We start from the raw sequence: 14,674 nt of genomic DNA, 5'->3' as shown, positions 1-14,674 counted from the left end.
AAATAAAATGTTTTAACAAATATTATTTTGTATTAATAAATGTTTTAATTGATTAAGATATTTAATAATTTTATAATAATAATTTGATCATTTTATAATAACATTATTTAAAAAATGTTGTTAAAAAATTTGGACTGTACATCTGCGTTCAGAGAAAGCAAGAGTAATTTAGTTTGTGCCTGTGTCCAGTAATCCAAAAGTTTTTAGTCAAAACAGTGTACTACTTACATTTTAATTCATCATGTATTACAATGTGTTATTTACAGTGATTTACAAGTAACTCCTGTACAATGTGGATTATTATGAATGACATTATCTTTTATTTTTCATCAGCTTCATTCATGGCAGCCAGGCATCAAAAACCCCTACAGGGGAATGGTGGTGTGGCCCGTACCTGAGAATGTGGACATTACCGTCACACTCTACAGGGTAAAACACCTATCACAGCTTATTATTAGTTATATAATATATTTAATATTGCATTAACTCATGCAATACCCAGCTTGTAAAATATACTGATAGATAAGTGCTGAACTATAATTTGAGTCAGTAAATATGTTAAACTTTTTAAATATGGTTTTGTTTGACAGGACCCGCATGCGGATGAGTTTGAAGACAAAGAGTGGACATTCTTCATTGAGAATGTGAGTTTATTTAAATCAAGGTGAACTTTCTTTGAAGGTTTATTAAATTTATGTTATAATATATATGTGCATGTCAGTGAATTGAGGAGTTTTCAAAGTTTATTTTTTTCAATCAAATGTAAATTCATGTCCCAGTCACTTATACTATCAGAAAAAGAAAAAAAAACAGTTATATTATATATTTTTAAATTAACAATATAATCAGTATTTTATTTATTAAAGCCTTACACATGTATTCCAAAATAATAACTCAAGGCAGTAAAAAATTAAACAATACATTTTATTTGTAAACTTATGTTAAGCTATCATTTTTAATAGTTAACTTTTAACTTAACTTTAACTTTTAATTTTTCAGATCATCAGTCATCAAAGCTCGTTAAATATTGGTCACAGACAGAGAAATTTACTTCAAATTTCAATAAGCTGATTACTCACAGATTATTACGCAGCCATTATATTGTACATTCAGACTGATTCACAAATGCACAAGAGCCATGATTTATTGCATGAACCAATCACAGCTGAACATAACCAATCATATCCAATTATAGTTTTTTAAGGAGACACTGCCTCCCTTGCTTCCTCGAAGGCAACGCCGCTTATGAATATATACTTAGGAACTAAAAATTAAACAAAAAACAATGTGTTAAAATAAAAGAATAAAGTTAGTTTAAGTTCAATTAAACTGTATTAACCTTATCTAATGTTCTACAGGAGACGGCGAAGGGCAGTCGGAAAGTTCTGGCGTCTGTGGACTTGAACGTGAAGAAGTTTGCTAGCGCCACACACTCACAAACAGACCTGATGCTCAAAATGAAACCACTTTCGGTTAAGGTGGTGGAGGCCACGCTGAAGCTCTCCTTATCTTGTGTGTTCCTCAAGGAGGGGAAAGCTACGTGAGTTCTCTCTGTTGATCTCATCCACATGGAGTTCTTGATAAGGAAGTTATAACAGTTTTATGTGGTGTTAAATTATCTAAATTTAATCAACAGCAAGTCACATTTTGTGACTGCACCAAAACTTGATTTCAGTTACAAATATTTGGAGTGCATTTTGAATCTAAAAAGAGAAGTGGCTGCCTGCCCGGTCAGGGGGGTTGATGTTCAAAACTAGGGAGGGTTTCTTCCCTGACATTTGCAGGTCAAGAAGCAGAGCAGAATTTTCCAAAACAATACAGCGGACTTTCAAAACACAGACTGAGCATCTAAAGTAACGCCATTTGAGCATAATTATAGAGATGCTGGATTGTGGTCTAATTTCCACAAAATTCTATCAAAAACCTGTTCATGAGCCTCTAAAACTATACATGTGTTGATTTTATTAAAACAAACAGCCTATAATGGTTGATATAATACATATAAAAATGGAAGCATATCACAGTCTGACACATATGGTACTTAACTTTTTCAGTGAAGTCCTGTACGTTCTTGATAAATTCTTTTCTTCTGTAGGGACGAGGACATGCAAAGTCTCGCCAGTTTGATGAGTGTCAAGCCAACAGACATTGGGAACCTAGATGACTTTAATGAAAGTGATGAAGAAGAGGATAAAAGATCTAGTACTGGTGTTAATATCAGTACTGCAGCTCCAGGTATTAGAAAAAAACAATTAACACATGTTAAATCTAGGATTTAACATCTAATTTATACTTGGAAATAAACATTCTAAAAAAATCGGAAAAATCCAAAACATGATGTAAAATGAAGGAGAAATCTTTTAGATTCTGCACTATTGTCGTGATGATCATTTGTAATTAATATTTATACAGACGCTAAATACTGTAAGTGCATTTTTACTAATGGTCCCAGGCTTTATGAGGCATTGTATAGATAAAAGACTTTCCTGTATTCTTATCTTACATCCTATTGATCTGTCCACTTACACAGGACTTGCATGAATCACTAATGATGCATGTTTATTTTCTCTTACTATAGTAACCCTTACTTCCTCACATACTAGAACTTCTCCTTCTCTCTTTATCTCACTGTCAGCACCCCACCTTCCTCTTCGACCAATACACTCCCAAGAAAAGAGACCTGCATCTCTAAAGAGCTCTACAGCAATAGGTAACAGCAACCTTCACATGTGTTCTTTGCATATTCCTTCTTAACAGTCTATCATTTATCACGTCACTGATCATTTTCATATCTTTTGCTCTCATGAAACCACATCCAAGTAATTATGTACATTAAATGAAATGTTTCAGGAATATATATTTTCACTGATGTGGTTTTGTTGCATATGATAATCACATTCATTCTTCGTCCTGCATTGCTTTGACTTGCATTTCGTCATGAATTTTATTAAACTATTTAATTAGAATTTAAAGGGAGTAGCTCACCCCTCCAAAAATTATTTCTCACCCATGTGTTATTGTCACAACCTACTTGTCTTTTGTCCTGGAACACAAAAGAAATTTTTTAACGTTTTCATGTAACTTTTCTTAATAAAACATCATAATGGCCACTAGGGGTGGAAACAGTTCAGTTCTTGCAACAATTCAGTTACGATTCAGACTAAAATTCATTATTGAGATGCAATGTGAAAACAGAAATTGGGTTTTGATTCAATGTAATTAGGTTATTTTTCAAAATTACATGTAACTGGAAAGATCATTTGCATTACTTGAATACTGACCAAAAAAATACTTCAGGCTAGGGGTGGGCGATATACCTCTAGACACGATTAGCTGGTAGAAATCTGTCAGCCATGCTACGTGGTCACAAAAACCTAGAATTTACATGCATTGTGATTTAAAAACAAGTGATTTTAAGCCGTTGAAACGCAATCAGCAGTGACAAAGAGCTCTGTAGAACTGAGTTATTTGGTTTTTGTTAACGTTTAATTACCACACTTGTATGTGTAGAAATCCCTGTCTTTACAAGTATCCTCGTAAACAGTAATTTAGGTCTTAAGTGAAATCAAACAGCTGAGAAAAAAAACATGTGTAACAGTAAATTAGATTCAGACAGCTCTTAAAGTGACAGCAGTCTAATATTCCTGCTCGCTGTCATTCATGTTAATCAAACAACAAAAGAGAGAAAATCTCTGACTACATCACCTTTGTAACTTTAATAAGAAGAAATATATATTTAATTTACACACTGAAGAATATGCAGTGTTTTTATACATTTGATTACTTTATACAATGTATGTAGCATTTCTTATTTATTTGTTCTACTGTAGTTTTTTGTCCTGTTGCTTGTAGTAAGTTTCTTACTCTTACTATTTATTTATTTTTGAAATTTAGGCTAGTATTAGTTGTTTGTGATATAACACTGGTGACAAGAATTATGAAAATTCTATGGTATCAAAAATCTTAAAGGCCTTATTTAAAGCAAAAGTAATTATATTGTGATATATCATGAATGTGAAATAAAATTATTATGTTATTTAATTATCATATCAGATTTTGGTCATATCTCCCACATTAACATTCTCAAAAATAAAGTTTGGATAAGAAATGAATGTACACTATTGGGTAGATCTTTTTTCTTTTGAAAGAAATTAACAATTTTATTAAGGAAAGATGCTTTCAGTTTTATTCCTTAATTAATCTTGAAAAAAAAAATGTATCACAGATTCCACAAAAATATTAAATGCACAATATTAAAAATAATAGCATACAAGTTTGAAATAACACAAGGGTGAAATAAGGACTTTTTCTGGGTGAAATAACCCTTTAAATGTCATTTATCAGGTTGCGTCATCATCCTTCATGACATACCTGACCTTTCTCTTTTGCTTCATCCCTTTCCCTCTGCTCTTTCTTTCTTTTGCTGTTGTTCTTCCTCCATTTTTCATCTTAACCTCAGTCAGTGGTAAGGACAGGCCTGCTGGTGGTGTCCTCTCACGCCCAGTGTCTAGCACTGTTCATAAACCTGACCTGGCATCACGTCCACCTTTACCCACCCCACCCACCATGCCCTCACCCGCCCGCTCCAGACCGCCACGTCCACCACCCATTGCCCAGCCACAGACCCCACCTGACTCCCACACAGAGCAAAATGCTGCTGGTTCACTCCCTCCAGCATTGCCCAAAATCTTCCAGCCGTCCCCTGGCTCAGGTACCACAGATAGCTGGAAGTCAGCAAGTTGCTGTACCATTGGTAGCTAGTTGGCAATTCCTACTTGACCACAGTTATGTTTATGAACAGTTATACTGCTTCTATGGTAACAGTATTTACAGTCTTCAAATAGAGGTTTAAGTTCCTCTTTTCTAATAAAAATTATGATCTCAGCTACACGGCCATTAAAATGTTTGATAATATTTTACAGTAAGGTGCCATTTGTTAACATTAGTTATTGTATTAACTAACACGAACAAACAGTGAATCAATTGATCAAAAGTTATAGTAAAGACATTTAGAATATTTAGAACATTTATTATTTCAAATAAATGCTATTTTTTATTTTCTATTCATCAAAGAATTCTGTATTACAGCTTGTTCAGAAATTTTAAGAAGCACATATTTTAAAGATTGATAAGAAATATGTCTTGAGCATGAAATCAGCATATTCAAATGCTTTGCCATCACGATAATAAATTAAATTTTATTCAAAATATGCAAGTACAAAACAGTTATTTTAAATTAAATTAATGATTTTACTGTATTTTGATCAAATAGATAAGTAAATATAGACCTGAGGTCACTTTCAGATACGTTAAAAAATTATTATTGACCCCAAAACTTTTGAAAGGTAGTGTATTTTTATTGACCTTAGCATGTTGTTAGTCTTACTTTTCTTCAAAGCCCTACCCAAATGGTAATTGTTTCACTTGAAAAGTGATGTCACTTGACAGAAGTGATGTAATTTCAGCATTTACCGGTGCTTATCTGTGATTTTACCTGTATTTTTCTCTTGCCACCCATTAGCAAATTTCTGACTAAATGACCTACTGTCTTTTAACAAACACCAGGATCATGTGGTTTATTTTCATTCCTGTCTGAGTCATTATCTCTGTGTTTACATGGAGGAATTGGCCAAAATGCTGTTTTGAAATTCTCTTTGATCACATGAAGTGCTGTAGGGCTGCTATTCGAGTATGTGGCACAAAGGAAATAGTTTTAAAAAACTGAGAACTGAAAATCACTTTGGCCACAAACACATTGCAAAGTTTTAAGGGCGACAACCGCATTTAAGAAGACCAAAGAAGAGCGACATGGATGAGTTTTATCACAGAAGGCCCATGCAAATATTATTTTACAAACATCACCCAGGAAAACAATTACCATTTGAAAAGTACTTATGCATCTGTGTATTTCTTAACAAACTCTGGACTTCTTGTTTTTTTTTTTCTGTCTGTTTTTCCCTCTGTGTTTGTGTCCAGCTCCTGTGTCCTTTCAAAGAAGACTGTCAGGCTCCGAGGCCCCTCTGGAGGGTCCCGTGACCCCTGACTATCCTTTGCTCAAACTCCCTCGTGCTTCTCCGTCTTCTCCTTCTGACCCCTTCCTCTCTCACTCCTCCTCTCCTCCCACTGTGCTCCTGAAAGGTAGACTCATGATTCATAAATATTTAGATATTACATGCAAGTCATGTTTACTGTATAGGAACAGTATGGGTAAGCCTGATTTGACTCTTTAAGATTGCTTTTAGATAAGTCAGATTCATTTCCTCTTAACCACTGTCTCTCTTGTTCTCACTTTTCCCGTATCTGTGACTAATCTTCTTCTTTCACGTGGTCTGCGTCCTTTTTGTGTCATTGCACTTCTGTCTCAGATTCATTCGGAGCACCTCGCACCAATGTTTTTAAGCCCAAGATTGTCCCCGGTGCTCGTCCTTTATCCCCCACTCCTGTCCCCCTCCTCGAGCCCAAAACTTCTTCCCTCTCTCTCTCTGACACGCTTAAGCGTCCATCTGCTGGCACTCTGCCAGGTATTGAGAAATCCTCCAGACTGCACGTAAACAGTAGAAGCAGCAATACTAAAGCAGAGTTAACAAATGCACTCAAAAACATTATTTGTTCAAATTTAAATTACATTTTAAATGTAATATTACTAAAATAAATTTAATATATTTAATCCCGCTTTCTAAAGACTGGTCAGAAATCATAAAAATTCTAATTCGTTTATAATAATGTGTCATTTGTTAACATTAGTTAATGTATTAACTAAAATGAACAGACAATGAACAATACATTTATTACATTATTTATTAATGGTAATGTTAATGTTAGTTAATAAAAATACAGTTGTTCATTGTTTGTTCATGTTAGTTCACAGTGCATTAACTAATGTTAACAAACACAACTTGTGAGTTTAATAATGCATTAGTAAATGTTGAAATTAACATTGACTAAGATTAATAAATGCTGTAGAAGTATTGTTCATTCTTGGTTCATGTTAACTCATATAGTTAACTAATGTTAACTAATGAACCTTATTGTAAAGTGTTACCAAAAAACATCTGCATCTGTACAAAAAACTCTGTTTTTGTTAAAAAAAAAGGAAACTAAATAATGTTTAAACATTTAGTTTTAGTGCAATAACAATATAAAAGCTGATTATTTAATTTAAAAAAAATCATTTAATTTTTTTTTTTTTTTTTTTTTTTTGAAAATCGTTTAATTTTGTCTGGTTAATATTATGTAATATCATATATTAATATTTTTCTCAAATATCAGAAATACAGCCGCCTTCATGTGTTAGGAAGGATCTCTGGCTAGGGGATCATTATATTTGGTTTCTTTGAAAATGTTGGAAAGCCCCTGCTCTGACATTTAGATCAGTATTTGCTTCAAATGTTAAAACCATTGTTATATAACCTCTAACACTTGATCAAGTAATGCTTGTAACTTTATCTCAAATTCTGAAACTTCCTTTTCCTGTTTTTCTTCTTTTGTATGAATATATATTTTTCCATCTTTTCCTCACAGTATCCACACAGCTAAATGAGCAGACTGAGGTTTCTTCATCTCCCTTCTTCAGTGTCCCTCTAAATGAATCTGTCACCCCTGTTCCTTTGCTGAGCAAACCAGATCTTGAAGCTCTGTGCGAAACATCTTGCACTTCTAGTCAACTCCCCAAACCACCTCTACCTCCTTCTGTCCCCATCTCTCACCCCATTAGCAAACCCCTACCTACCTCTTTTACCCCAGCAGCTGTCTCTTCCTTTACCCCTGCTCTTGCACTGTCAACCACTGATGCCCGCACAACTGCCCCCTGCTGCTCATCTCAATCTTCTTCTACTTGCTCAGGTAGTAAACTGCCTATTGCTTGCATTAAAAGACACGGTAATTAGAACTAGCATGATTGGTTGTAAGTCTAACAGTTACATTGTACTGGAAGACTTATTTTGCCATTAAATCACATCTGTGATTAATAGGTTCTTTCCTATTAAGTTGCGACTAGTTGCGACCACCACAAGCAACTAAATATATTTTGTTGTATGCTTTAATTTATGTTGGTCTGGATAGTCCCACCCACAGGGAACTCTCATTGGTCCAAAATCTCAATCCTGTACCTGCTTATTTGTGTAAAACTCTATGACGACCTTGGCCACACATGACATTTCAAATCAACAGTTGTCTTAGAAAATAAATTTAATAATCAACCCAAATATAACTCATTATACACTACCAGTCAAAAGTTGTAATGTTTTTTAACGTTTTTTTTGCTCACCACGCCTGCATTTATTTGATCCGAAGTACAGAAAAAACAGTAAATGGAGCTTGGAGTCAGTATGTTACTGCTGTTTTTTTAACATAATAATTTTTTTGAACAGAAAATCTGAGTATTAGAATGATTTCTGAAGGATCATGTAACTAGTGTAATGATTCTAAAAGTTCAGCTTTGAATTTTTCAGCTATTTTATATTGTAAAAATATTTTTTAAATAGTAAAAATATTTCATAATGTTACTGTTTTTGCAGTACTTTGGATCAAATAAATGCGGGCTTGGTGAGCAGAAGAAACTGTAAAAAACATTACAAAATCTTACTGTTCCAAAACTTTTGACTGGTAGTGTATATTAATAAAATTATTAAAAATCATGCTTTATTGTATGTCAACTCTTTTCCAGAGATACCCAGGGAGCTCAACACACTTACAGAGGAGGATCAAACAAACCCATTTCTACAAGGTGAATAAGTATTCTGCACTTGTGTCATTAATGATGGAAATGATCTGAAAATGATTGAAAATAAAACTGATTAGCTTTTACTCATTTTAACTCAGTTTGCTATTATTTTTAACAGATATACTTGCTGAAGAACTGAAGGATTCAGAGCCCAAAACAGAGCAGCATCGCCCCTCTCGGACTGTCTGCAGCATTAGCATTGCTAATCAACAATCTCCTGCCACCCTTCGTCAACCTGAAACCATCAGCACTGAAAGAAAAGAGCTCAAACCTGCCACAGGTGTAAAAAGGTGAGCACTTAAACATTCATTTTTGTTCTGGCATCAAGTATAATTCACTAACATTAATCTTAACCATACAATTAAATAAAAAAATCTAATATCACCTTTGCAGAAACAGTCTGCTTTGCAGATTTTCAGCATTGTGTTTTTATATGAATGTGTTTTGGCCTTCATATGGACACAAATCCAAATATAACCTTTTTAATGAGAAAAACAGTTCCATAATAACAACAGGAAAATGCATGACCTGCCTATTTTAAACAGACCATGATATTTGCCTACAGCAGTCAGTTTGCACTGTGCAAATGTTTAAACTCTCCATTGCTTTTCCTCACCAATCCTGCGTCTATCTCGTTTGTCCTGTTTTCTCGACACTAACATCGCTGTGACACAAACCAAGTGCTTTCTCTAAGGAAAAGCTGCATCTAATCTTACCAAATACCGCCATGCTTTGGCCTCTCACCCCATTTTGTGCCACCTTTGACACCAAGTATGTTTGTCCCCCAGTCTTGGGCCTGTTGGCAAGTCATCAATGGACACATCTGGAGTACAGCTTGTGGAAGCTTCCAGATCTGTTGACCTGGACATTGGGACTGTCCCTCCTCCACACCCATTCTCAGCTCCAGTGGTTTCCACCCATATGGAGAAAAATCAAGTTTTTATAGCAGAGAAACCTCCATTAGCTGAGGAGGAACCGGATTTTAAAGTGGCAGATTTTGATAAAATAATCATAACCTCTCAGCCCATTAAAGATGTTAGTGTTAGCAAACGCCTTGAGAAAGAACCACTCATAATTGACACTGAACAGCCAACACAGGCTAGTCTGGTTCAAGCTGTTTCAGTAACCGATGATGACTTACTACAACAACCAAAAAACACCAAAATTGAATCAGCAGGGGAAGTTTCCATAAAAGAGGAACCGAACATGCAAGACACGAAGGGTGCTCTGCTTTGTGCCGAGCTCAACAAGTCAGACGAGGACAAGATCATCAAGAAATTTGCCTCAACTGTGGTTACCCCTACAGAACACAACATCCCCAACATTTTATCCAGCTCATCACCTCTGAAACAGGAACCTACAAATGTTCCCAACAATAAAAGCCAAGTGTGGGTGGAAGACGCCGTTGCATCTAAGTCCAACAGCAGTTTGAGAGAGAAACAGTCCTGTAAGGATCATCTGGACAAGAGTTTAACTATTGAGGAAAGGTGAGTGTGCATGGGCATGCATGGTACGATTACAATCCCAACCTGTGGCAAACTTGAACTTTCCTCTTGGGTCACTTCCTGTTTTAATAAACCCATATCTGTCTTCTAATGGTGTTCATTTGAATACATAAAACACTCTGGCGCCATTAACAGTTCTAGATAACACATTTTAAATATAGTAACTGAGCTCAGTGTGAATAGATAGATTATATCTTCTTCCCCAACCGCAAAATGACACTTATGTAGAATTACGTCATCGACATCAAAAAAAGTTTTTACTAAATACTAATTTACCTACATTTCTCTATCTGTAACAGTTTTCTTCCTGTCTCATTCTTGTCTTCCCTATCATTCTCTCAGTCCAATTGAAATGGCCTTCACTCCACCTAAAAGGCCTAGCGTTAGCCTCAAAGCGGCTGCTCCTCAAATATCAGATCTGCCCAAAGAGTTTCCTCCCATTCATCCCCAATCCCTGGAGCCCAAAGTCCTTAAATGCATCTCAGAACAAACTCCAGCAGTCAGTCAACCAGCAAAACCAGAGCTGATTGTGAAGGAGTCGGACAACACAGTGTTAACGCAGAAGAGCGTGGAGGTCCATTCGCTTGCTCAAGCAGAAGTGCCAATCTGGAGTTCTCTGGAAGAGAAAACAAAAGATCAGGGGGATGAAGCAAGAGATGAGGAAATAAATAAGCACAAAACGCCTGAGAAGATGCCAAAAGACGACAATAAAGAAGAAATGTCTACAAAAAAATCTTTAGAAGCAGGGTAAGGTCTAGTTGGTCTCAAATCTTCAACCATGGCCAAGTACTTACATGCATGAGTTGTGAGTCTTTTGGGGGTTTTGTACACTCTCATGTGTCAATAAGACAGTGAGTTTCAACATATCATACTTTGATGATTTGAATATAAACTTGTGCTAACACTGGCTTCATATTCATGCCAGTGTTATAGCAGGCAAATATGTGAGGATAAAGGTTCATTAATGCATGTTTGATCAAAACAAGGTGAGTAAAATGTGACAAACCATATTCCTTACCTCACAGCAAAGAAAAAGCTGTCATCCAAGTTGAGGATGCTGAGAATCTCAGTTTAAATAAACCAGATTCCCAAGAGCCGATACCCTCCATTGTCCTTAAACTACAACCCGCTGAGCCTATTAAGGAAAAGAAAAAAGAAGCTGTTAAAGTCAGTAAACCGGTCCGTATGAAGCCTTCACTTCCTGTAATCTCCCCTGCTGTTGCTGTAACGGAAAAGGACAACAGAACTTCACCGCATCTGGAGGAAATTTGCACTCTGACCCCCAACCTGTCTCTGGATACAAAGTCAGATGAAAATGGTTTAAATAAAAAGGTCACATTTGAGGAAGAGAGTGTGTTATGGGCTGCGGTAGAGGAGAAATCAAAAGAAAAAACTGATGAAGGTGTTAGCACGGCCAAGTTGATACCAGAAAAAGAGGTTCTGGATAGGGGGTAAGTGCGTGAGGTTTGTCAACCTCACTGCATGGAGTTTTGTGTGGACTTTAGACTACAGTGCCTTGCGAAAGTATTCACACCCCTTCTTAAACTGCTTTAAATTACATTTTTCACACATCAGTTTACACTCCATTCACCATGACGAAGTACGAAACAGATTTGTGACAACTTTGCAAATGTATTAAAAATAAAACACTGCATTGCATAAGTATTCACACCCTTAACTCAGTGCATAGTTGAAGCGATCTGCAAGCGATATGAATGCTCCTGAGCTAAATTTCACGTGTCCAGAAATGAATACTTATGGAGTAGGATCATTTTAGTTTTTTATTTCTAATAAATTTTCAAAGTTGTTACAAACCTGTTTTGTGCTTTGTCATTACGGTGTATGGAGAATAGATTGATGTGGAAAAAAAAGTCATTTAAAGCAGTTTAACGTAAGGCTGCAACATAACAAAATGTGATAAAAAATGAAGGGGTGTGAATATTTTTGCAAGGCACTGTATCAGGGCTTGCTTGGTTTTGTCCAAAACTTTGGGGTCGGTATAATTTTTTGTTTTTTTGTTTTGAAAGAAATAAATACTTTAATTCAGAAAACATGCATTAAATTGATCAAAAGCGACAGTAAAAACATTTATGATGTTGAGCATAAAAGACTTTTTCCAAAACATTAAAAAATCTTACCAACCCCAGACTTTTGATTGATTGTGTGTACTGATATTTTTAATACTTTACCATTCCAACATTGACAGTTAAAGTAAACATCTGTTTACTTGCTGGGAGCTGAGATTTGATCTTTAAAGAATATTCTCGTCACTTACACTTTTTGGTCCATGGCAGCCAACATGGACAAGAAACCTCAGAAAACAAGCCTACGGAGCAAGAGGATTCTTTTACCTTATCCCATTTCCACCACAAACTAGATAAAAATGCTAACAAGGAAAGCCAGAGGGAAGATAGTAAAGAGAAGACCAATAAAGAAGAAGATTCAGATAATAAGATGCTGCAAACAGGCTGTGAGACTATTTGGACTCAAGCTGGACCTAAAGAAGATCTGAAGAGTGTCCGTTCAGGAACCGAACTTGGTCGTGAGCCTGATGTAGGAACAGACAGAAACATGGACACCTGCAAACAGGAACCTGACTCAGTTTCTGACCAGGAAGACGTATCTGTAGGCTTCATACGGGGGATTTTTGGTGTTCTGTATAAAGGGTAAGTGTGGGATGATTCTGAGACTTGCAGAGAGCTTCACTTGCCATGGCATCTGCATGGCTATAATTTCGTTTTCCTGAAACACTGAAAGGTGGTTATTAGGTGTGATTTGCAAAAAAAGCTTTTGCATCCAAACTTAGTAGTGATGAGAAGCTTAAGGAAGTTTGCCTGTTTAATTAAATACTGGCTGGTGATTCAAAAAGAGCCTTTTTGCGAATGGAGGTTATATCAAAAAGAGACTTTTTGCGAACGGAAACATTTGTTTTGTCATGGCGTAATGTAATCATATTTAAATGTCCTCATCCTTTAGTTATGAGACCATGACATCAGTACTACAGCAGCCAAGCACAACAGAAACAGATGACACAGTTTTGGATGATCAAGATGGATCTGTGGTTGAAATTCTCCCTCCTGAGGCTTTCTCTGACACCAAAATTGAGCATCCGACCGACGATGAGCCTCAGGAATCAATAATCCACGATTTGTTACCTTCTGGCGAGTCACAGATAGATATTCAGACCTCCGAGCCTGTGGCCATGAGCCTGGTGGAGTGTTTGAAACTGGCTGCTAGAGAAACTCAAAGCGGATCTATGTATTTCAAGACCCAGGATAAAGGAAGCCCTTCTAAACAGAAAGCAACAAATGAGCAAATACTGAGAAATGACAAAAGCATAAAAGTGGAATTGAAGTCTGAAAGAGTGATATCAAAAGAAGAGAAGAATGAAGAGCCTCTGGAAAGCGCACAAGAAGACATAACTGCTGAGAAAGAGGTGCAGAGCCTCAGCTCTGTGGAAACAGGTCATTTGATGACCGAGGTAGACTTTGAAGAAATAACAATACACGAAAGCCCAAAAAGAAATAGACATGAAGAACTCCTCCCTGGCAAGATAAAAGGAGCAGATTTAAGGCCTATGGCAGAGTCGGAGGGTTCACAGGAGGAGCTGGAATTCGAACTGGGTCAGGAATACATAGGAACAGTGTGGTCTGCTGAGCTATATATGGATGGAGGGTAAGTGCATGGGACATCACCTCTGCCTGCACTGCCTCTCATTTTTATGAGCCTCTTTACATGAACGGCACGACTTTGGCATTGTTCCGTCTGGCTGACTTTCAAGCATTCTGGTCGTTGCATTACGTTATTCGTATGTGTCTGTGACAAGGGCTGGTGGAGTCTGCATTTGACATCAAGCAGTGTATTTAATATGGCTTGTGTCCTATGGCCAACAAGTCTTCTAAGTGATGGGATACACTACCATTCAAAAGTTTGAGGTCAAGTATTTAGCAAGGATGCATTAAATTGATCAAAAGAAAGGGTCAAGGTGCACTGCCATTCAATGTTTGGGATCAGTAAGATTTTAAATGTTTTTAAGCAGACTTTTGTGCTCATTAAGACAGCATTTATTTGATTAAAAATACAGAAAAAACAGTAATATTGTGAAATATTATTCCAATTTAAAATAGTGGTTTTCTGTTTTAATATACTTCAAAATAGAATTTATTCTTGTGATGCAAAGCTTAGTTTTTAGCATTATTACTCCAGTATTTGGTGTTACATGAACGTTGCTTGCAACCAGTCCTTCAGAAAACATTCTAATATGCTGATTTATTGTAAATTTTGGAAACCTGTGCTACTTTTTTAGTAGTCTTTGATGAATAAAATGTTAAAAAGTACAGCATTTATTTAAAATAGAAATATTTTCTAACAATATCCACTACCGTTTCAAGTTTGGGACCAGTACATTTTTCCTTTCTTTGAAAGAAATTAATACATTTATGCAGCA

General features: G+C 36.1%; 1 protein-coding gene across 11 annotated transcripts in view; it reads left to right on the top strand.

Moving 5' to 3' along the window:
• ehbp1l1b (EH domain binding protein 1-like 1b) overlaps nt 1–14,674 on the top strand; it is a 31,383-nt gene that overhangs the window by 7,118 nt on the left and 9,591 nt on the right. For 2 of the 11 annotated variants that reach the window (XM_051120695.1, XM_051120694.1), the window contains exons 3-18: nt 334–429; nt 591–644; nt 1,359–1,540; nt 2,096–2,235; nt 2,636–2,710; nt 4,460–4,711; nt 5,977–6,138; nt 6,366–6,521; nt 7,522–7,842; nt 8,666–8,725; nt 8,841–9,012; nt 9,511–10,209; nt 10,570–10,974; nt 11,253–11,678; nt 12,522–12,893; nt 13,204–13,902. In XM_051120695.1, the coding sequence (XP_050976652.1) occupies nt 334–429; nt 591–644; nt 1,359–1,540; nt 2,096–2,235; nt 2,636–2,710; nt 4,460–4,711; nt 5,977–6,138; nt 6,366–6,521; nt 7,522–7,842; nt 8,666–8,725; nt 8,841–9,012; nt 9,511–10,209; nt 10,570–10,974; nt 11,253–11,678; nt 12,522–12,893; nt 13,204–13,902 (4,271 nt within the window). The remainder of the gene's footprint in view (nt 1–333; nt 430–590; nt 645–1,358; nt 1,541–2,095; nt 2,236–2,635; nt 2,711–4,459; nt 4,712–5,976; nt 6,139–6,365; nt 6,522–7,521; nt 7,843–8,665; nt 8,726–8,840; nt 9,013–9,510; nt 10,210–10,569; nt 10,975–11,252; nt 11,679–12,521; nt 12,894–13,203; nt 13,903–14,674) is intronic. The other 9 variants (XM_051120698.1, XM_051120697.1, XM_051120699.1 and 6 more) reach the window with 9 other exon arrangements.

This window comes from Labeo rohita, chromosome 10 (assembly GCF_022985175.1).
Source record: "Labeo rohita strain BAU-BD-2019 chromosome 10, IGBB_LRoh.1.0, whole genome shotgun sequence".
Classification (NCBI taxonomy): Eukaryota; Metazoa; Chordata; class Actinopteri; order Cypriniformes; family Cyprinidae; genus Labeo; species Labeo rohita.
Note: the sequence above shows the minus strand (reverse complement) of the source record. Positions and strands in the feature narration are given on the sequence as shown.